Here is a 25,463-nt window from a genome sequence, read left to right as displayed (position 1 = left end):
ACATTTTGAACATCGACGTTGAGAGAGCATGATAGCATTTTAGATTTTGAACATCGACGTTGAGAGAGCATGATTGCATTTTAGATCTTGTACATCGACGTACAGAGATCATGATAGCATTTTAGATTTTGTACATCGACGTAGAGAGATCATGATAGCATTTTAGATTTTGTACATCGACGTAGAGAGAGCATGATAGCATTTTAGATTTTGTACATCGACGTAGAGATAGCATGATAGCACTTTACATCTTGTACATCGACGTAGAGAAAGCATGATAGCAATTTAGTTATATAGGACTATCAATGTAGCAAATAAACAAACCAATGAAGTTCAAGATCATGCTGATCAGAGAATTGTAAAATTAAACATTCAGATCCTTACATTTTGGAGAATCTCTAAAATAAACTGAAATCAGACACACTTTATTATTTGCAAAATAAGGACAGATTTTTTCCATTATTATTATCATTTTGCCACTGAATGTTTTATAGGTAAAACAACTGATGCACTTACAATATTTAGTTAAATTCTAAAAGAAATCAATAAGCATCTACCTGCATTTTAAATACCCCATAATTTAATACAGATTTAGTATCCACTAGATTTCTTTTTTACAGATTTAGTTATCCTTTTTTTTTTATAATACTAGGTATTTTATAATATCATAAAGGCAAGGACGAAATGTGCAGGATGTGTGGTGAGGGATAAAGCAAGCGTGCGACGTACTGGTTGTTGTGGAGAACTTGCCGCATATTGACCCGTCGCTGGACGCACATGGCGACTCCTCTAGTACACTATCGTCCAGTAGGTGGCGTATTCCCTGTATATACGGGGCCGTCGTCTTGGAAGGCAGACTAAACGTCTTGTCAGCTGTCTGCTTCTGTTGTCCGTTGCTCATGAAACTGAGTTAAAATATTTCAAAATGAGTACTGATAAGATTAATAATTAGCCATAATCAATAAATGTGGGTGCTATTACTGCCATGTTGGTTATTTTCGGAGAAATTATATTTTTGTGATTATATGGTTTATCTGGATGCAAAAAGTTGATCTGTAAAATATTACAAAATGAGTGAATTAAGATATACCCTTGTAGTCAGATAGCAAAATGTTGATTCTCTAAAATTTAATTATCTTGTGTTAGGTCCAACTCCCAAACATGTTGACAAACAAAATAATTTGCTTTATTGTTTATCTCTTACACCACAGGAAATTATGTATAATTTGAGTATTCCCTTGCACAAAACCGTCAGAGCTACCTACTTGGCACTTAAGCTTTTGGTCTTCCTGTGGCACTGGACTTGTTTTGTACTGGCAGTGGTGGCACTAGGAGTTAAGTGGTTACTATGTCGTGGCTCTGTGGCCGGGGACGGCGGTGCCACCATGATCTGTACATCCTCTTTGGATGTGGACAAGTTCGACATTGGTGGCTCCACTTTCAGGGAAAGTCTACAAATATATCAAATGTTTAAAAAGCTTCTTTCTTAAAGATCATCATTTGCAGATTTAAGAATTTTGTAGAATTATATATCAATTAAAATTATATAGATGTTACTTCGTGGAGAGACTCTTTCTCACCTGGATTAGGAAATTCTTTAGAGTAAATTGTATGTGAAAGAAAGTAGGTTTACGGTATTCAATTACTGGAGCAAATGTTTAATTTTGGAAACATGCAGCAGCTGTAAGCGAAAGAGTGAACACAGGTGGGGCTTGACCACTTACTTGTAATTATCATCCTCCACAAATTTCTGTAGCTCCTCAATGTACCTCACTGACCGTAAGTAGTTCTGGACGTGGTCCAACACCGGTAAGTGATCTAAACGAGAAATAGAAATATTACTCAAAGTTATGATTGACATTTTATCACCAACAGATGTTTATATCATTCGTTTGCCAAGGCCAAAAAAAAAAAAACTATGATAAAAATGATATAAAAATACCTCCCAACAACATTCTTTTGGGGGAAAAGCAGCTTAAGAACCAAGTTATAATTTTTTTGCCTAACTGTCATCTTTTTATCTTTTAGAAAGAACATTCAAAATTCTGTTTTCTAACCCCTGTATTAACTCAATGACCCCTGAAAATTCATAATGAACTGTTCTAGCCTCTGAATTAGAAAAGTTCAAATGTGTCGTCAGGAGTGAATGAGGTAAGGACAGAAGTAAAACTTGTATATCTGAGTGCAGGAGTTATCATATATCCTCACCAACATGCCGATAGAGTATCAGAGTTTGAGGTTAAGATCATGTTATATCTACCATATGAAGACTGCTGTAGATCTGCAATCACACGTAGGATGTTGTTCATCTTAACACGTCTCGGGTGGCTCTCCAGGCCGCCGGAGTGAGGATGGGCGACATCTATATAGATTAGGTTCGTCAAATAAAGACCTAAAACATCAATATATCATGAAGTTTTATTGTCATGCATACGGTACACATAGCTCAATTATGGACCTAAAACATCTATGCAGTCATATTTGCTATAAAGTTTTGGCCAAAATCATGGACATCTCTCTCATTGAGGTATTATTTTTCAGGTATATGTATTGAGTCTTTAACAAAATTCACACCTGAAAATTAATAATGGACTGTTCTCGCCTTTGAATCAGAGGAGATCAATATGTCTTTAGGGGTGGATGTGTAAGTACAATGCCTTTTTTACACGGCTAGATCATAACCGTTTGATTAATCAGTATCATAAAAAGAACAAAAGATTCTATTGTTTTACCTAATTTGATAATGAGATGAAATAGGCTACAAAGTGCAAACAATTATTTCTTTGAAGAAACATTATTTATTTCCTGCCAAAATTGCACTGAGGGGAAAAAATGAAGTTGCAACACTAATCAAATCGTTCACTTCAATCAAATACTCATTCCCGGCTGTTGTACTTGGAATTGTTTGCAATCAGAAAATGTCATAACTGAGTTTGCCATCGCTATAAAGAATAATCAATATCACATCATCAAATGCACACCCAGTGGACAAGTTTCATTGGAGCCTTAACGGGCGCATCAGCACAAGTTATGTAACCCACATCCAATTAACATGATCAAAAGATACCTCGTGGCTCCACCATGCATTCAATTATGGAAAAATTCTGGGCATATTTTAGCAAAAGGTCGTTTGCGGTATTTTCAATCGAACGGGTGAAAACTCTAAGCTACCGTACGAACTAACAGTGTCAAGAGACATGTATGAAGAAGTTTGTACGTGACTCTCAGGTTTTTAGATGTATTATACCATAGCTTATTTTAAATTTTAATAATCAATTTTGCAGTTCTTGCAATCGATGGGCAACACAATTGTATCACAGAATTTTTGCGGTCTCATTTAGATATTACCTAACAATTGCAGTTTGGACAATGGGATTTTCTTCACAAATAAAATTTTAAAGAACAGATAAGAAAATTTTCAATATTTTGAAACTGAGAATATCACATACCTTAATTAACTGCATTAGGCTTGGTTTCAATGATTGCTATTTAACCTAGTTTCCAAAAAATTATGGTTTTTTTATAACGTCATGTACAGGAAATGTTCATCCTATTTGGGTTAACTCAGTCACCCCTCTGTATCTATGATGAACTGTCCCTGCCTTATTATTGGAAGACTTCAAAGTTGTCTTTAGGGGTAATGGGTTAAGAAAATGTTCATCCTATTTGGGTTAACTCAGTCACCCCTCTGTTTCTATGATGAACTGTCCCTGCCTTATTATTGGAAGACTTCAAAGTTGTCTTTAGGGGTAAGTGGGTTAAACTACTACAAACCTAGGTACGGAACACAGGGGTGTTTTACATTGTCCATGTAGTCTCGTAGTTTCTGACGATTATTGTTCTCTGAAAACAGGTCTGCGATCTTCTCATATGTAGCCTTGTCTCGCCTTGACAACATCTGAGAAAAAAAAAAATGTGTGTTTTTAATCAAATGGGAGACTTCTGAACATTGGAACTTCAATTACTGATGATAAAAAAGTATCAAAAATTATTCTTTTGAATGATAGGAAATGAGCATGTCACTGAAATATGATAGTCAAAACACACAAATGTAACTTACATGACTCTACTAATGTCATTAAGCATTACACAAATTTTCTTTTTTATTTTTGAGAAAAAGCTATGTTATTCTAGACATTAGGTCTAAAACCAACCAATACTAATACAGGTATGGAACATAAAAAGTGTTTGTAATGAGATTAAGGTGAAGTTAAGGTCAGTTTATGGTCGTCCGTAAGACGATCAGAATTACAATCAGTCTCTTTCTATGGTGACCAATTACAAACTTAATGGACGTCACAAAGAAATTCTATCTATCACTATTTGTAATGGAATCTCTCTGTCTATTACAGGGTTCAAGTTCAGCGTACTTCATTTCCTAGGGCCAAATATCTGATTACATAGAAAGGTATTCAGAACTTCACCTAGCTGTTCAGGTATATTAACGCAATACTGATCATGGAAAATCTACGCTACAAAAACATGCAGAAAATCTCAGAAAAAGATGTCAACAATGAAATGTAAAGCTATGTAATGTTTTCTGGAAAGACAAGTACATTTAGAAGTTGATTTTCTGATTACAAAATAAAATTTTATTCACATGAAAGCTTTCATGTGTCAATTTTTTTACAAAAATGTTTCATAAAATAAAAATTTTGAATGGTGCATATAGCAAATATATCTATATTTAACTCACTACAAAATTAAAGTGATTATTAAAAGTAATTAAATTATGTTAAGACACTCACCATCCACGTTTTAGACAGCCTAAATATTGCTGCACTTTGTAGGGCTGACAGGACAGCCATCACAGCATGCAAATTATTTAAATCTAAAAGTTTCTGAAAAAAATAAAACAATTATACTAAACAACTCTAATCACAACCCATAAATCAATTATCTTTTGAGGTGAAACTGTTTCTGTAACTTAACATTAAAAGTAAAATTTGGATACTGGAAATTTAAATATGACTTCTTTGAAAAACAATTTAGCTATACACTTATGAAATTGAAAAATTGATAAGCATACTATAAGAATTTCAGTTTGTGTTTTAATTTGTAAACATTTATGATAACAAATTCATTTTCAAATGCAAAGCTGTTCAGGTGAAAAATATTTCAGTTACAGCTTGTATGAAAAAAAGATAGTTGTTTATTCTAAGATTTTTTTAGGAGTGTACCTTCGTATATGTAACTAAATCTGTTTGAGTAAGCTTACCTTTGCTATTTTAATATAATGGGCTAAAACATCTGACCTAGTTTTTAATGTCTGGCAGGTTAGAATTTCACGTTGGACCCAGAAATTTACCTGTAACGAGAAATCAATACAATACATACAGGTACACACTTATATATAGGTACAACCAGACAATGCGCCATTACAGTTAATTAAACATGGACAAATATAAACACAAGGAAACACGAGTTTATTTTCCGGACCACAACTTCCTGTGCATTGTAAACAGTATCCAGTTACGGTAGCCATCCCCATTCGGGGTCGTGGGGGTCTCCGTATAAACAAGCAATACATCATTCTATACCCATTCATCTTCTCCGCAAGTCGGTGACAGTCCTCAAGTTCAGGAAAAGATGTCTTATTTTGTGTATTGTGGTTAAATTAATGGGCTACAGATGGTTCATGAATTGCACATAATATATATGTATATAGACGTTCTGCATTAATTCAATATCAGTAAGACCATAAAAACTTTAAATGTCAAATTATTCAGTTTATGCATACATGAATGTATGTGTACCTCAATATATACATTATAGTGAAGTTTCATTCACAAAATTATAAACTAGAAATGTCCTTATGATCAAGAAGATAGAATGGAACGGGACAGGTTGGGACTAGATGGGATGGACATGGTAAAACTATGACCTCCACTCTCTTCCTTGATAGGAGCATGAAATTATTTAAATATTTAATAATAATACACTAGGTTTTGTAAATTTCATTAAAATATTCCCTTGAACTTTGGAAAACAACATCTGTTAAATATAACGCAGAAACTTTTTAGTGTTATAAACAGTTCATAATCAAAGTTCCAGGTAAATATTTGTAAATTTTGAACTAGATCTATGAAAATGTTTTGGATGAGTACATAACTGATATATAACACAGCTGCTATATATATGTGATAATATCTGATGTCTATCCCACCACAGGCCACCAACACAGCTGGTCTCATGTAGGCTCCCCCTCTATCGGCCAGCTAGTTACAATTTTCGAATGAGGCCCCCAACTTTAATTAGGTACATCACACAAAAAAACATATTTTGATTTTTGCTTGTTAACTATATTATTAATCAATGTATGCATAAACAAGTTGTTGGTTTTTTTTGTAAACAAGATCGTATTTTTCTTTGCAAATAAGTTTATATCCCAGTATTATTTTTAATCAAACATTTCAAGGACGCATCAGTAGAAAGTTACATAGTGTGTCATATCCTGAACATTTATGATAGTCTCTTCATTAACTCATAAACCCTTAAAATTTCATTATGGACCGGTCTAGTCTTTGATTAAGAAGAGCCTAAATGTGTCTTCAGGGGTTAACAGGGTACGTAATTTAACTCATCAATTTCATAAATAACTCAATGATGCAATTCATTTTAGCCAGTTAAAGGGAGACAATTAATGAAATCATTAAATATGTATGATTATTTTATATAATCTTCTTGAAAATGTATTTTCAGTATCGGAGAAACTTACATGGTTAAATCTCCTTGTAAATGCCACAACATTCGGAGCCTTGATGAGTTTTTCTTTTGTAGTCCAAGCGCATGACGTTAATTCCTGAAATGATAGCAAAACAATTAATACCTCTCGGTGAATAAAAGATGAATGTATCAAATATCTTGTATCAAATATCTTAACACATTACAGTATAGACAGTTGACTAAGGTTGGATTTTTCAAACTTTCTATGTAAATTTTATGTCATTGTTGAACCAGGAGAATATATACTTACATCTGGAAGAATGGACTTGAACACAGGTAAATCCATTAATGTGATCTGGCTCTGAAAATACAACAAAAATTGATGTCATTGTATTAACATATTTTAAGTCATAAAACCCCATTACATATGTCTATGGCAACTGTGACATGCTCTCAATCAGAATTTGTTGTGTTGAGTTTATAAATATATTGCCACTGCAACAACAATGGTAATTTTTGTCGTAATACATTATAGATTTATAAGAATTAAGATTTATTTTAATAGTCAAGGTCTTCAAAGAATGTGCCAGGTAACATGTGATGGAATAAAGCTGGAGTACCCAGAGAAAAACCAACCACCAATGCTAAGAGCCTGATAGCTCATGATCAGCCTTGCATAGGTTTCCATATGTTAAAGGGCTTGTGGTTATGTTAGAAGTTCAGATCACCTCAACATGATGATTATACCTACTTAGCAATGGAGGAACCTGGATTTATTAATATGTACATAACCAAGATCATCTCAAGAGAAATATTATTTGTATGCTATGATAATTCCATAATGGCCATTAATTACTCTTCAAGCCTTCATCTGAAGGGTCAAGCTCTAACCCATCGGACAGTGACCCTAACTCAATGACAGTGACCCCCTTCAATCCTAACCCACATTGGGGTTTTTATGGCCCTTTTTATATGTACAATTTGTATATCTTCTGGATGCTCCTTTATGTAATGTAAACAACTTCCTGGGAGAAGTATTTGATGTAAGAGATATTAACAGTTAACACTTTGGCCTAGCTTGGAGGCCTTTTAGCAGTCAAAAGGTACATGTATGTTTGCCTGAGGGTGATGTACTCAGTACAAGGTATCTACTGCTGTACTGTATTCATTCTTTGGCTTCAGCACTATCCCATCCCTAACAATACTATGAGACATTATAGCAACCTTTTAACAAGGCCATAATGGGTTTAGTACATCACCTCACATTTGTTTAAAGTTCATTTTCTTAATTTTTTTTTCATCAGCAATTTTTTTCATTATATGCTTTGATTTTAAATATTAAAACAAAATTTCATATAAATATTTACTGATATGTTTCTGTTTATCGAACTAGATGCAGCCAAGCATCAAGAAAACATCCGGACTGATGTACAAAACATATCGATCGTTAATCAGATCGACACCTGCAACTTCGTTTACTATACCAGCTTCACACCCTACGAGGCTACCTGACGTAAACAACATGTTATTGATGATCAAAGAGATCTAATTTGTCTGATGCTTTCTCAGGCTAACTGCTGAAGTATAACCTGTTATTTCGATCTATACATCATTATGTGTACACAGAAATAGGTACATAATAAATTATAGACAATTATTGACATTTGCATTTTATAGATACCAGTGGTGGTGAAATTAAAAAAAAAATTAAGGATTTCGACAAACATAAAAAATTAAATATAATTATTTATATTTGCACCTGTAATTTGCTAACAGAATTGGAAGTAAAAAAATATTTAAAGAAGTTTGACAAACATAACAATAAAATTTGTTTTTCTCCTAAAAAAACTCTTTAATTTAAGGGTATTAACACCATAGGTTAGGCCATCTGAGTCACATATTAACTTATTCACCACTGAAGACACATGTAGACTCTTCCAAATTAAAGACTGGACAAGTCCATTATGAAACTTCAGGGGTGAATGTGTTAAGTTTGTGACAGGAAGACTGGGAGGGAGTATAAGGTATCTAACATGTAGGTGTACAAATATCTCAAGATTACAAATGATAATCCCATGTCCCTGATGTCAAAACATAAACATGGCTGCTTATATAATTCCATATCAATTTATATATGTAGGTGGTTGAACAAAGTAGGTATATATGTAAGAAAATCCTAGACATAAAAGATGTGTTTTTGTTGAGACCACAAACGTACAAGTTATGTATATATAACATGCACTGACAAATATAATTCGCCCACTTTTATGCATGCCATGTAAATATTAACGATTTAATGTGTTGGCAGCGTCTTCTTTTTGAATACAAACGACTGCAATTTTTGATCAAATAATCAATTCAAACTGAATGGGTTCCACTTTGGCAGACATAGATATATTTACCAAGACTGGTTTTGAAAGCAGTACACGACAAAGAAATTATCTATCTAGCCCATCTTTACATTCCTCAATAAGATAATGTATTTTATATATATGTATGGCTTTGACAGGTTTCCTGTTGTGTGGGAAGACTGCATGTACTTTGTATTTCCTATCCCAGTGTTTACAATTATACATGTTATGTTGAACACCTACACAGGATAAACGTTTTACACAATGTATATCTACCGTATTCGCCTAAATAGGCGCCCAGGGCACTTAAAAAATGAAAGTGTATTCTTATAGGACCAAATCTGGGCTAACATTTCACAAAATATTTGCAAAAACTAAGTCATTAATAACTTTTCAGCAGAATTTAGATAGAAAATCCTACATGTAAAGTTTTCTAAGTTTCACTCTATTTAATTTGAGGTATGTGAAATTGAGGTCTTAAGACGGTGGAGGGGTGTGTATAGGCCCTGGGACAAGGATGCTTTTGTGTCAAATACAGTACCCACCCAGAGAGTATAGACAATATATGCATCCATGTATATATATATATATATACATGAACATCAATACACATATACCGCTACAAAACAGGATAGCTATTAATTCATCCTCTTTGCACGCCTTGAACATTTCCATTCAGCTTTCATACAACAGCAAACAGTAGTCTACTGCAGTGTATTGCACACATCCTCATCATGATCATTATGGGGCTATATGCAGTTTAGAACGGAAAATTCCACAGTATCTGGGGAACTGTGACCCATTGGGGAAGGCCTTGTGGTAGTAACCACTTGGCCATCACAGCACCTTCTGGCAGCACTGACTGTGAAGATCACATTGTTCATTGTAAACTCAGATTTTAGAATGACACCTCAAAGTAAATTAGAATTACTAGTTGTATCTGTAAATCATAATGTGACATTTAATTTATGCAGAAACATGTAGGTTTCAGTGTTTTAAGTAAGGTTTATGTGTCGGGGTGCAGATGAAATCAATAACATATTTTAACTGCTTACAGTCAGCGTTTTAACTGAATCTATTTTTGGGGAGATCGGCTGTGAACTTGTTTAGAATATTCAGCCAACCATGAATAACAGGATTGGCTTGTAAACATCCAATAGAACAAATCAATAATACATTTAACAACAAACAGGTGGTTATGTGGCTCTGTTATTATTCACCTTATGGCACTTTAACCTTAAAATTACATCCCTGTGAAAAATAAGTGCAAATAGGACAAAGCTAATTTGAATTTAAAATGTCACACACAAGTCGAGGGTACTTTTTTCCATAAATGGAAGCCCATACATCACTCCTGCATGGACCTAAGCTTATCGGCGGAGCAGATTCAGTGAACAGTTACTTTGAACTTGTATGTTTTAGAAGTTCAATGCAATGAACTAAAAGCACAACATATGTATTCACAATACATACTAAATCTGTGTCTATGGTGAAATGATAAGAAGTAATATCTTTTTAAACAGCGTTAGACAGACATGCGATTGTCAGGGGATAAAATTACGAAAATAGACTGGACAAAAATGATCCAATTCAAATGGTTACAACTGGGGAAAGACGCACAAATATTTCATCATTTTTGTATTTTGTAGAATAATCAAGGTTTTTTCCCTTCTTCTGCAGAACACTGAGAGGCTTCAACTGACATATTGTCTGGAAAGTTATCTCCCCTTTGTATATACTTACAGCGAATTCATCAGGTGAAACCCGCAACACATCAAAAACGACGGCATCAAAGCTTTTCATGTGTGGCAGGCCTGACTGCTTGTCCAACGACTCTTCACTGCCCTGGCTGATCGCCTGGAAATACACAAACAGTTGCGTCCATATCATACCTATGTGTCTAGTAATATCTGTAAAACATCAGTAGATAAATATTGGCAAATAATACACACAGATTATTTCTATAGTGTAATAATTATGTCATATCTGCATGTACAGCATATCTTTGTAACAGAAAATTGGCTTATATGCGCCTAAAATTACAAAAATAAATGGTTTGGTTGGTCATTTTAAGATGGTCAATCTCTGTCACGGTGTTGTGTATGTGTGTTTTGGGAGACTGTGGTATGTTTGTGTTGTGTCTTCTAGCTTGTACATACCTGGTAATGTAAAAGTGGAATATTTGTATAACTCTTGTACATTTTACAGTGCTGTCTTACTGAAATACACTGCCAATCAACACTTTCTATTATAATACAGTTTACATAGTATTTATGTAAGCTAGATGTCATAAAACATGTGTAATGAACCAGTTTCTGTTGTTAGCAAACATTCTATTATCTCTGACATACAATTTCTGTATACAATTTCTCTATACAATATGGTACAATACTCCATAATGGTATATTTAAACACTACATATTTACATTTTGCTTAAAAGTTAAGAATATGAGGAGATACTTTTATACTGTATATATATATATACATACATACATACCATGTTGTTATAATTCAGATCCCTCATTAAGATTTTAAAGAGCTAAAAGAATCAGCTGCTAAATATAGATCCTGATCTCAGCTTTTGTTTGCTTTTTAATAGTGTTACAAAATTTACTCATTGCATCAACTTTCATTTTACATTAACACATATCATTTGTGGAAAAACCCTATGTTGACACCACAGAGTCTATATATAGCTTGATATTGCTGTCATAAATTTCACTTTAGTATTTAAATACACTGTACGTTATATATACGTGTGATATTTATGAGCATTCGTTAACACTCATGGGACACTTGAATTACTAAAGCAAGCTCATAGATTCTATATTTTCAAGTCTACAGGCTCCATTGCATCAACTTTCATTTTACATATCATTTGTAGAAAAATGTGCATGTGAATTAATTGACACCTGCGGAGAGTCTAAATATAGCTTCGCTGATTTAGTTATCATAAATTTCATTTTATGGACACTGTATGCATGAGCATTAATTAATACTGGGTGATATATTATACATTAATTAAGCAAGCTCACATAATATGCTATATTTTCAAGAATAACTTGTAGGTTAATTCTTAAAATTATTCAAAATTATTCAAGACAAATGCATTCATCTATAATTATATTGAAGTTTAATTTCCCAGCTGTCAATCAAATAACATATGACATTGTATTTTGTATTGCAAACATATGCTATGACATTTTCTCCGACATTGAATATATATAGGTACATGTGCATATAAATAATGAGCATGAGGTGGTGCTATATATAAACCGCCTGATGAACGGTCAATTTTGGAACACCTTAACCACTAGGCCACAATGACCTTCTCATGAAAAAACACTATATTACATTAATTGTATAAGCTAATAGATCATGCAAGCTTGCTACCAGGTTGGTAACAACTTGTGGAACATAAATGCATGGCTATGTTACATATACATATTTACTAAATTTATGGCTCCTAATCTTTGACCTCAGCATTACTGAAATTCTTGAGCATTACAATAAGAGTTAACGGTACATGGCATTCTGTATATGAATATTTGTCCTATAGTTATAATATACTTACTGATAGTAGATAGGAATGTGATGAATTGTCAATTGTCATGTAAGTTATGCAGGGAGCGCAGATATACACAATAACAACAATTATCATGATCTATATACACAATTAACATTATCGCCACTTTTTATAATTAATACACATAATGAGGTCATGCATTCATATACTCAATGACCTCTGCAGAGATATTCATTCATGTATGAAATCAATGAAACAATTAACATTTGATTTCAAAGTGGTGAATTTTTTTTCAATATTCACAATAAATCTACAGATTCTTTCAGTTCCAGTCATTTAATTAAATTATTCTATAGGTATAAAATTAAGCCTATAATAAATAGCAGCACATATTTATCATATGCAATTAAATTGATCACTTCCAGTTTCTTAAATTGTTCAAATATATATCTCGATTCTTGAAATAACCTTTAATTATTCTTATAAAAAGCTTATTGATTTCAATAAATCCACAAAGACTCTATATGTAATCGTCATAACACTTCCAATTTCCTAAATTGATTAGTATAATATTCAATTTATAATACCCAGAAAATTAAATTATCATCTAATTAATTAATAATAAACCTATCTATATATATTGGTGCAGACACATAATTGCCATTTACACCTCTGGAATTGAGTATATATCATATATATCGAGCCCAAGGCCATGTCACTGTTAATTAACATCACCTGTGATTTCCACAAGTAAGTTGTTCCCTAATTAACCTGTCTCCCCTCTCAGGTATGGGGAGTTATACACAGGTAAGATACTCTGTAATTAACCTTTCTCCCTCCAAGTGTATGAGAGGTCAGAATTACATAGGTTCTATAGGATCCCCCTGTAGCATTGTCAGGAGAAGAAGGAATGATAATATGTACATTACAGTGTAGAACTAATCCAATGTATAATTACAGGTGACCTTTCCAGGTATGTAAGGTATTCCAACAGATAGGGGGGAGACATACCAGCCATAAATGTCATATACCTGTATATATACACAGTATATATATTATATACCAGCTGTTAATACAGCTACCATCCCCAACATACAGGATTGTCAAAATGCAGATAACATTTTAGAGCAGCTAAATGATAAAATTTAAATATTAATAAGTCACTGTCTTTATTAAAAAATATGTTTTCAGGATATCCATTTCAAGCTGATATTAAAGTTATGCATGGAATGAAATGCTTACATTAGGCCAGGATGAACCATATATTACACTGTATATGCTATGTATATATTAGTTATACATTATATGTTTCTGATATAAGTGCAAACCCTTGATATCATAATTAACTGTGCAAATTCTTTCACAAAATTATCAAGTTTGACAGATAAAATATATAAATACATCAATTTTTATCATTTCAACATATTTTTATTTTAATTATGTTATCTTTTAATCACAATTTTTTTTATTTTCAACAGTTTTTGTTGTTGTCAGATATTGCACATGCACTGCATTGAGTTATCTATAGCTATACATAGAAGGATGTTTTTGAGCATTTAAAATTTGAATTACGTACTATCAAGGTTAATTATACATAATTTTACGTCAGAAACAGACTGATATATAATAACAATACATAACATTATCAACCCTATTACAGATATTTAATGGTCTTTAATGAAACTAACAAGATGAGACCAATGTTATGATGTAATCGTAATGATTACCTCGTCAATTTCCTGATTTACCTGACATGGCTGACGTTTGTTCCTGTACATCGAAACTGACATAACCAGATGTTTTTATTTGAGGTCTGCCTCGGAGTAAATAAACAAATCTGACATATGATGAATAGAGGGAGCGGCTCTGAGAATGATGAGGCTCCAGGCTCTACCACTGTGTGTGGGTTGGGGTGTGTTTGATTGACAGAATGTAAGTATCATCACACCTGACAGGTACAAACTGACCACTGGCTAGCTGTCCAGTTAGCAGCTCCAAAATAATTAAGGAGATGTAAATCTATTTACCTGCATTATAGTTATAGCTGTACCCAGTTTATGAAAATGAAAACCAATATATATTTGACCCAATTATGACATAATAAGTGTTCCTCCCCCCCCCCCCCCCATTTTTTGAGGTCTCAATGTCATTTTACAATTACCTCAAATCAAATACAGACTAAAAAGTAATCTATGACTTAATTACCTTAATAATTTTACTAAAGACTAGTGACTATATTTAAGCAGCCCCTTTTTCTAAGTGCCCTGGCGGGGGTTCATATAGGGTAGAATAAACTGTACTCCAACGTATATCACTTAGATAATTTACATTATACCCATGTAAACATAATTCTTCTTTTCATCATCTGACCATTATAAATTCAGCAATATATATTCATAGTAACAGATAATTTGAGTAATTAGACCTACATAAGTCTGCAGTGCAATACACATGACAATGAACAATTAACTGACAATGACAGACAAATTTTATGTGATTGACAATCGACGATGAGTCACAAACGATCTGTCCTCTATTTATATTCTAGAGTTTCACAGATATCCTTGGTAGAATGTAATACAATACCTTATATACTTTCATGCATATATAATATCTGCTTTAAAATCACATCAGTGTTTGTTATGGTGTATGTCAATGCTGTATACAAATTTAAATCTGTAGCCGGTACCACATTATATAAATGAAAATATAAAGTGCCTTAATATAGTTCTCTGACATCTACATCGACCAGATTTCAGTTTTTAAACTGCAAACAAATAGATTTCCTATATATGATTTTGACTATATATATATGAAAGGTTTGAATTAAAAAAAAAAAAGAAGATAATATTAAAGCTAGCAAATATCAAATATCAAAACAATTCAAGCTATTTACGAATCAATACAGTTGTTATTCAAAATTATACGTAATGTTGATCTTATGAGCAATTTGAAATTTAACGGTATTTTAGATAATTATGTATACATACAATGTTAAGCAGCCATGGCAGCTTAAATTTCACTTCAAATACATTAAACTTTGAAACTAAAAACAATAAAAGAACAAAGTACAATTTGAACATAATATTGCAGGTACAGTGGTGGCTTACCTCCATTTCGTCTACCTCCAACCCCATGTGTGCAGACTATATATATATATAACAGTCTTATTCTCTGGTATACAACTAACAATCTGCTATGAACTGGTTCTGTTTATCACACATATATATCTATCACATGGCTTTTTTATCACACCTGAATATTATCCATAAGAAAACAGAACTGGCCAAAGTCAGGTAATCCTTTGTCTACACATTGGCCTTAAAGAAACACTGGTGTAGTTTGGAAACTGTTAAAGCTCACTCTCCTCTGGCCACCTTTACTGAATGGCCTCTTACACATACCTGAACAGGTAACGAGGCTTCTCCACAGGTATATACTACCAGTGGGTGTGATCACTGATCCGCGACCAACAAAACAGTTGGTTTGGTAAATCTGGGAGACTGACACACATTTGGGATATCAGTTTTAACCATGTCAGCTTTAAAGGTCTGGTATATGGGTACATCTCGGCCTGTCCTCTGTTTATATACGTTTTTATGATAGAGGTATTTTACTATCAGGAACCAACAATATATGATATCTTAATGCAATGGTGTTAACTAAACTGTTATTTACCTAAAGGAGTGGAAACTTCCAAGGGACAATAGGGGTATATTTATATAATGTGATGTTGACTTAATGAGATCATAGAGGGATGAACTCCAGGGAAAGCAGCTTAGTAATTTAAGGATTTGGATCGAGTGTATATAATTACATAATATTAATTAACATAATATAACACCTACTTTAATTTTTTGTTCAGTAATTCTGTTCTCTTTTTAGAAAGTATTTTTCATTAAAGATTATAAATGCATACACAGTTTAAAATTACTGTAAAATTTAATTTAATTCATTGTAATTAATAATTAATTACTAAAAATAATGTTTCAACTCAAATGACAGCTTTATATACATAGTGCTTAATATAGCCTATAAGGTACATATCTATTACATGTAGAATTTTACAATTAATCCCTCAATGACTGTTTAAACAATTTCATGCATAAAAAAACATATATATATATATATAATTTGATTAATAGATGCTAAAATTTTCCAAGACTTATATAGAAATTATTAAAATAAAAATGAATTAATTACATCCAGTAATTAAATCACACATATATATATATTTGTAATCAATGAACTTTAAATTTGCTTAATTAATGTTATTTGAATATATAAATAATTGCACTTTTTTTCTGAGGCTTTAAAAAGGTCTTTTTTTTCTTTTTTTTTTAAGATTTCATGTTTTTTACATATTGAATTGTATGCTTTAGTAAATGGTCTACATACAATCATTTTAATTAATCAATTCATGAATAATAGGGTATTTCTATCTATCTATTTAATGTACACTAGCTTGCATATATTGAATTAATTTCTATAATTTAGTATAAATAATTAAAAAGAAATATAATAATATAAAATCAATTATTTTTATTTTTAATTTTCTTTTTCTGAGTCTAATTTTTAAAAGACTTTTTCTGAGATTATATTTTTTTTTACATTTTTACTTTCATATTTGGTGTTTTAAGCTCATGGAAGTTAAAATGGGTACCAATAGAATTCAATAGTATTCTATAATGCTAGCCATTCATAATGTGTTGACCAGTCTATAAATATTTACACCAATTCAGTCAACAATTTAAAGCTTAGGATTAAACACCTATTATATACATGAATTATTCTTGAGAAGGAAGGTCACTCAATGGTCAACCCATTGATGAACCGTCAATTATAATCGCTTATACATAAACACATATATTCATATATCAAATTTGACAAATAAAACTTGTGTTCCTATTAAAATCATGTTGAATTAGACATCTTTCTGCAGATTTATGTACATTTGAAGACCTTACATGCCCTCTGAACTTTTACAGTGATTAGCTGTAGTACATAAGTAGCCATTGACAATATTAATCCCTCAATCCCTTGATCATATCCTTCCTATCCTTCCGTATTAAAGTCCCAGCCAGTCAAAGTTCAGATATAAATATCACACAATACTACCCCACTGGTTACACAACTGTTGGATTAAGTGATCAGAAGGTCGAGGGTTATAGGTAGGTTGAAAGTTCAAGGACACATAACATCATTTAATTTTTAGAGAACACTATGAAAGTTTCACTCACAAGCTCTTGTTGTCGCAATTGATACCTTTCACACTATAAGGGCAGATAACTCTAAATTTAATATATTTGCAAACAGAAGAAATAAATGTTACAAATCAAGTTGGATTGAAGGTGTTTTTTTTTGTAGTTCAATGGCCGGGGCATAGCAAGATAATGTGATCTTTAATATATTTGTAAATTAGTCCAGAAATATATGGTACAAATTGAGTTGAATTGACCAATTTATTTCTGTAGTTCAAGGCTAAGCAAGATATTGTGATCTTTAATATATTTGCAAAGACGAGGAATATATGGTACAAATTGAGTTGGATTAAACAATTTTTTTTTGTATGGCCTTGCAGCAAATGTTACTATGACACATCCTTTGCCGGTCTGTCTAGTTACTGGACTTTGTCACTATATAATCCTAGGCCTATTACAACATCTTTAACAGTGTTACTGAAGTATTACAACTGAAGATTTTCGACCAGTAATTCCTAGATCTATCGATTCCATCTGAAGGTCACTTGAGTGTTTTAATCTCCACACAATCTCCTCTAAGCTTCTATATAATTGCTGACCCTTCAGGGCTCTCGATCTAAACCCTATTTATTACGGATCACTAGTTCTCTATCAAAATCATCATTGCCTCAGAACTCAGGATTGAACACAAAGTGATAAGACAATCATTTGTATTGTTGTTTTTTTTTGTAAAACATTCAAAGAGATACTTTAGATGGTGTGTATTTGTCCTGGAGGCAAAGCAACCTTTCACCTTCACTTATCATGTACTGTACTGGATAGTTTACAATTCATAACTGGTTTTTATTGTCTTGGTTCGTTCTTTTGTTTTCTTATTGCTGTCATTTTACTGTCATATTGTTATTCAAAACATATCATCTTCTATTGTCATTCCCGAAGACATGTGTATACTATCAAATATGTATTTACTCTCTATAAATGTCTTTACTTTCTATCTGTAAGATTTGCAGTACATATATAATAATGAGTTACGCTTTAAGTACGTGGCACACTTTAACAGTACACTACCGAATCTAGTGTTTGTTTTACGTTTTTGGAATAGAAAGGAATGACATTATGCTAGCATTTCAATTAAAAACTAACGCATTCCTTGATATTTTAAACAAACAATTTAATTTAGCTTGGTTTTTTTTCTTCCTTTTTTTCTATGGATAAATGTATATGTATAATAGCTAGCAGGGTCATGTTGGTGGGGGAGAAAATCAAAAGTTCCTGGAGAAAAACCTCCACCATGCAATATCATCACGACTATAGCATATATATTGCCCGCAATGGTCCACCTGAGTTTCAAACACTGACAGAGATTGAGGTGGATGAAAATGTGATATTGGGCTCATAAATTAATGGTGTAATTAGAATTTATCAATACCTATTCATTAAGGGCAGATAATTCTGTCAAATGCGTGTGCAAAGACGACTCTTTGAAATACAGAATATATGCATGATTAATGACACTCTGCTGTAACAGCTAGTATATATAACCAGGTATTTTAAGTGTCTATATATATATAATAAAGTCCCCATACTCTAACTATTCCTAAAAGAATCTTCACATTTCGCCCCCCTGTCTTTGAACTTTATATATTACTCTTGTAAATGCCAATCCGACTTAAGATCCTTGCTGGCACATTCCAGCTCATTCATTTATCAAATTTGACAACATTAACTTCATATACCCTTAGTATGCATAAAATTATAAGCTCTGTTGATCATATTTACAGTTCTGTTGAATTAAACACTCAAAAATTTAACGACTATGGCATTGACCTTAGTGAGAACCTTTGACCTTCAATGACAACAGGTATCTTCAATATTGACCACTCGGTCCCACTTCAGGACACCTGCCAGGTGAAGAGCCAACATGGAGATATGTCCTATCTTGTTACCTGGCTGTCTCAATTAACACACTCATGATGTCAAATACTCGAGGCAGTACATCAACTCTGGAAGGATATCTGTGATCTGGTCGATAAAATAATTGTTATCTGACCATCAAATGACCATAACAGTCTGGCCATCGGCCATGCATTTGACCATCCTCTTGTCTTCTTACCATTTGAGTATGGTTAGCATACAAATAGACTTGACAGTAAATTTCCTATTTAAAAGTTAGTAAAATTCACACATTTTGCATTTAGGATTTAAACCTATCTCAATAATAGTTATACAACTTTATAAACTTGCATATTATTAACTGTAACTCCTTGATTATAGGCAAGAATGCATGAATAGATTGAGTGAATTAAATATAAATATTGAACGTTGGGATGAGGAAGGCTTAAACTTTAATTCTAGCCCATCAAAATTCAGTTTTAGATAATATAAGATTAGGATTGAAGATATGAGACACCAGTGCCTTGCCATTAAGGTTAAGTGTCCTAATTTCCGGGTAGTTTTATAGGATGTTTGGACGATACTATTTAAACCCTACAATGATAGTAGAAATTAGTATATAGATATCGAGAGAGTGTGAAATTTTCAAGACTAACTAGCTGCCAGGACTTATATATAAGACACTTTAATTAGCATACTTACAGGATATGTCATTATAGTGTTAGACAAAAGTGGTATATGGCCAATACGATAATGATAGTATCTCTGAAGTTTTAAAAACATTTTTGTGGGAGATTCTGAAGACTATATAGCCAGATTATTTAAATCAAACCCAATTATATAATACAATGGTAAAACATGTTTATAATGAGCACACTTACAATAAATCTTCGGTTATTATAATAAACTGTAGTTATTATCATTCGCTGTCAAAATTACGATGTTTTTAATATATGTATACATATACATAACGAGCTATGCTTATATAACAAAGTCATTTTTAACCACATTTTACAGCATAATGATGTTTCTTGAAAATCTATAGTAAGATATAGAATAAAAAAAAGTATTGGCACTAGAATTTTCAAATGACTAATAAGACAGACGAACAAACATGTATCAAATTCAATGCGTAAAATATATCTCGACTGACCATATTATTCCTTGACCTTCATAATATGGTTGACTTATACATAGGTTTTTTGTATGTTATCTGGGCCAGATAGGATCTATATATATATGTACCAGGTACCATTATATGTATGTATTTTGTTTGTATCCGACTAATATGTACTGTGTAAAGTGGTTCATTTTTATATGACCAGTAAGTATGTGTGGTCATTTTAGGTGACCAGTAAGGTCAGAACACATTCCTCAGAATTCAGTAGGCCTCAGGTATGTCGTTAACTCCCTGACCAGTCATTGGACAGGTATGGTCACTCATCATAACTGTCCTCATCAGGCCAGGATTGACACTACTGGACCCTTGTCATCTTGTTTTAAGTGCATGCATACTTACTGATGCAATTTACCAAATGTCTTTTAGTGTCTTGTACTTGTATGCATAAAGTGTCATGTCACATAATTATATATCCCTAAAGTTTTTGAGAAGATTCGATCTGCAGCTAAATTCTATAATGCTAGATTATCTCCCCCAAGTTTGAAACTTGGATTCAAACATATCGTAGTGATCAGAATTCGGATACTCGAGCATATGAATATTATAGTCTTAAAGTGAACCCATGGTCATTTTTCTTCCGAGAATTATAATTTTGGAAAAGTTCGAGGCGATTAATGAGAGTTTCCAAAACGTAACCGATTGATATGATATAACTTTCGAAATTGATTTGATCTTTGATTTAATTATGACAGGGGCAATGGTAGCCGAATGGTTCAGATGTCCTGGCATATTACTATACAATCCCTCAACCTCTGGGTTGCAAAATCTAATTCCAGGTGGGGCAGTCAGAAGGTATCATCTGTTGGTCGGTGATTTTCCTCCAGGTATTCCAACTTTTCTCCGTCATCTATGAACCTGTAATGTCCTTAAATGATATGGCTTTTGATAGGACCCTTAATAACCAAACAAACTAAAATATTATTAACCACACCTACTAAAAAATACTTACATCAGCAAAAGAGGACTGTGGTGTGACAAATTCACAGCTACTATCACTCTCCAGGGCTTTACCCAGGGATTTACAATCTGGGTCATCAGGCGTGAGAATACGGTGGGGGATGTTCATCTTACTGCTGTCCCACCTAAAAACAAAGAGAAATAGAATATTATACTAGTCAGGGTGTGAAAATTGGTGGGGGATGTTTATTATCTCACTGTTGTCACACCTAAAACAAAAAGAAATAGAATATTATACTAGTCAGCATATGAGAATACGTTGAGGGATTGCAGCTGTATCAAAAACAAAAAGAAATAAGATAATATATCAATTTGGGTGTGAAAATTCGGTGGGGATGTTTATCTTGCTACTGTCCCAACTAAAAGAAAGAGAAATAGAACATCATACTAGTCTGGCTATGAGAATACAGTGGAGGATGTTTATTATATTACTGCTGTCCCACCAAAGAGAAATAGACTATTGTACCAGTCTTGGTGTTCATTGTACAGCTGTTGACATGCATACATATATATTCCACTTAACATAGATTGAGAGAAATAGAAATCATATTCAAGTTTGGGTTTGATATGGTGATCCGAATTTGATTATTATATTACAATTGTAGTCTGCAGGGTGTGAGAGGGATACAAGATGTTTATGTGACTGCACACTGTCCTATCTAAAAATCTAGAAACTGAATAATATGAAACTGGCGATCCTGAATTGACCCCTGTTTTATCGTCTTATGTTGAATTTCTGAAGACTTTAATACACACCTATGTATGTATCATATAATATAAGTTTACTTTCAAATTACTTAATCATGCACGCTGCCATACAAAAACCGGTACATGTAAATGCAATTATTATATATGATACCTGAAAGAGCTAGCCCAGCTGTACAACTGGGGTTAGGACATACAGTAGCTGTAATATTGATATAGAATGTCAGTCAGCCATATCTATATCAGCCAGCTAGGCCCTTTATCAGAGGGATGTCAGCTGTCAGCATTATCTCTGCCATCCTCCAGACCAGAGTTAGGACATTTATCTATATACTTTATTAACAGAGCTGCTGAAAACTGAATTTCCCACTGGTACATCTCTATGTAATGTATTGAGTCAGATTGGCTGTAACTACTGGTAGTCTAGATCTTAACTAGAAAAGATTAGTATGCAAATCTGTCTATAACCAGCTTTCCTTGCCATTTCAAATGAAAGTCAATTATTTTAAAACATAAATACCAGGTACTCACTGTGACAATTTTTAGATTCAGATAAAAAATATAGGGGCTGCATGTGGAGGCAGAATGTATCATAAAATGTTACGACATATTATCACAAGCCCTCCACCTCTGGGCAGGTACAGCAAGGCACTGGCTGCAGTTGCAGGGTCAGTGGTTTTTCTTGCGGTACTCTGGCCTTCCTCTATCTCATATACCTATATCAAATCCTCATATGACCCTGCCTGTAATTTAGGCTGTTATACAAATGAAACTGAACCTAAGATTGCATGTTGATCACAAAGTTTATTGCATTAAAATATGTAATAAAATAAACTTTGTTCCACATGCTACAGTTGCTAAGTATACTGAAGGTTAGTGGTTTTTCTCTGGGTACTTCTAACTTTCCTCCACCACTGAAACTTGACATGACCTAAAATGACCCTGACTGTTGATACATACAACAAAAATAAACTGTACATTAATTCAATTTGTTGTAGTATTTTTCTATATTGTTTGCCAGCATCTTCATTAAACAAGTACTGACCATCCAATGGTCAATGTTTTTTCTCCGGTTTCTCAGGCTTTCCTCCACCAACAAACCTGGCATATCCTTAAATGACCCTCTTATAGGATGTTTAACTAATAAAACCAAACATTAATCTTTAATCATTTTGATCCTGTCTTTAAGAGAGATGTATGTAGCTAACATTACCTGAAGGCCTTATTAGTATAACAATTGTCTGTTTCCACCTCCTCCATACTTCCTTTCTATCCTGGCACCGATCCAGTCCCACAATTTAACATTTTAACCCATACTTATAATTCAACACAGATACACATAGAGTATTCCGATTTTCCTGTGTTAGCATCCAACAAAGATACAGCTGTGATGTATAAAGCTACAGGTTGTGTCGCCCTAGGGAAATGTCACATGGCTCGGCCAAGCTGAACACATAAACACTGTGTATGCTATCCTCAATCCCAGAAATCAGTTAACATGTACTGTCCGCATCTGTAACTGCCAGACTATCCGAGTCCTCAGACAGGTGAGACGATCGGCCAGGTGAGACAATTAATCGTCCGACTCACTAATTCCGACAGGTAAATGCACTGTAATCAGACTGACCACGATAACTTTATCACTTATACACAGACTAATGTTCTTATTATCGGTACACACAGGTAAATATTCTGCAATCATGAATGATTTTATTTCTTATATAAAACATCATAAATATTACAGGTATATATTATCATAATTTTTAAATTATTGTGGTTTCGCACTAATTTATTCCTCAAAAACACTGATCATCGACAGCATAAGCTTTTGCCAAATAAATAAATGAAAAATAAGCAAACTGGTTTTTTTTTATGCTGAAATATTTACCGCATTTATGTGTGAGAAACAACTTATTTACAATACCAATAAATTACTTCACATCACAGCACTCCCAGTAAAAATCCATTAACAGTTGGACTTAGGAAACTTCACTGATAGCTTTTAACCTTATCACCAAAATGGAACTTTCTCTTAATCACATTTTAAGTGCCGTGGAATTACTATAATAATGTATGACTTTTACATAGACATATTTCAGTGACATTTCTTTGACATATATGACAAGCAGTATCAGTGTAATTATCGCTGAAACACACATCTTTAGCTTGTCTGCAAATCTACAGCAATCTTAAAGGTGGTCTAATGTGCTAATACGCTCAGCATGAACAATACATATATAACCTTTAATCAACAATGATCAAAACTTATGGGTAGAGTTAAAATGTAAATGTGTCGATAAATGGGGACCACGACAAATGGCAGGTTCATCGCCTGCCCAATTATGTGGATTTTCTCAGAGCACTCCGGTTTCCACCCACTCCAAGACCCCTCGCATGCTTGCATCCAAGACAAAAAATTGCAAATTGAGTAAAACCTATCCTAGTGCATGACCATGCACCTCTGTATATAAATACCACCTACTTGGTAAGAACACTTTTTTTATGGTACAAAATGAAAAAATTCAACACAATTCAACCTATGCAAAAATCCATCTGACTTTTTATAAAGACCTTTCTCTCCTCTTACTTGTCAAATTTAATTAACGGGTGCATGGTCTTGATACACAGGTTTCACAAGATTGCCACAAACCTGCTATTCCTGATATTTTGTATCATGTAATTTTTTTTTAATATCCGTCAATCTAGAGAACTGAGGAACAATAAAAGACATAATGTGCTTCACTTTGTGTGTGTGTTTGACAGGTGAATGACGATTCAACGATTTCAACGATTTCAACGATTTTATTTTTACACCCAGACACATTATAATGTGTAACATGAGGGATAAAACAAATACAAGTGTATAAGCATGACAGGATGGACAAGTATATGTACATAACATTAAGACATTATTATATAGCAATTACTCTCAACATTTTTACATTTCACATGTACGAAACACAAAGTATAAATATTTCATTCAT

General features: G+C 33.1%; 1 protein-coding gene across 9 annotated transcripts in view; it reads right to left on the bottom strand.

Annotated features, from left to right (window-relative positions):
• Positions 1-25,463, bottom strand: part of LOC138321801 (ras-specific guanine nucleotide-releasing factor RalGPS1-like) — an 88,582-nt gene that overhangs the window by 10,207 nt on the left and 52,912 nt on the right. For 4 of the 9 annotated variants that reach the window (XM_069265768.1, XM_069265773.1, XM_069265771.1 and 1 more), the window contains 12 exons: positions 21,767-21,899; positions 10,761-10,874; positions 6,977-7,027; positions 6,719-6,802; positions 5,219-5,308; positions 4,749-4,841; positions 3,775-3,898; positions 2,261-2,392; positions 1,725-1,818; positions 1,266-1,451; positions 730-905; positions 385-408 (listed from right to left, as the gene is read on the bottom strand). In XM_069265768.1, coding sequence (XP_069121869.1) covers positions 385-408; positions 730-905; positions 1,266-1,451; positions 1,725-1,818; positions 2,261-2,392; positions 3,775-3,898; positions 4,749-4,841; positions 5,219-5,308; positions 6,719-6,802; positions 6,977-7,027; positions 10,761-10,874; positions 21,767-21,899 — 1,301 coding nt within the window. Of the gene's footprint in view, positions 1-384; positions 409-729; positions 906-1,265; positions 1,452-1,724; positions 1,819-2,260; positions 2,393-3,774; positions 3,899-4,748; positions 4,842-5,218; positions 5,309-6,718; positions 6,803-6,976; positions 7,028-10,760; positions 10,875-11,514; positions 11,597-15,653; positions 15,968-21,766; positions 21,900-23,692; positions 24,061-25,463 lie in introns of those variants that run through there. The other 5 variants (XM_069265772.1, XM_069265775.1, XM_069265776.1 and 2 more) reach the window with 5 other exon arrangements.

The sequence above is a fragment of the Argopecten irradians genome, chromosome 4, assembly GCF_041381155.1.
Source record: "Argopecten irradians isolate NY chromosome 4, Ai_NY, whole genome shotgun sequence".
Classification (NCBI taxonomy): Eukaryota; Metazoa; Mollusca; class Bivalvia; order Pectinida; family Pectinidae; genus Argopecten; species Argopecten irradians.
The sequence above is the reverse complement of the archived record's forward strand: the minus strand, read 5'-3'. Positions and strand labels throughout refer to the sequence as shown.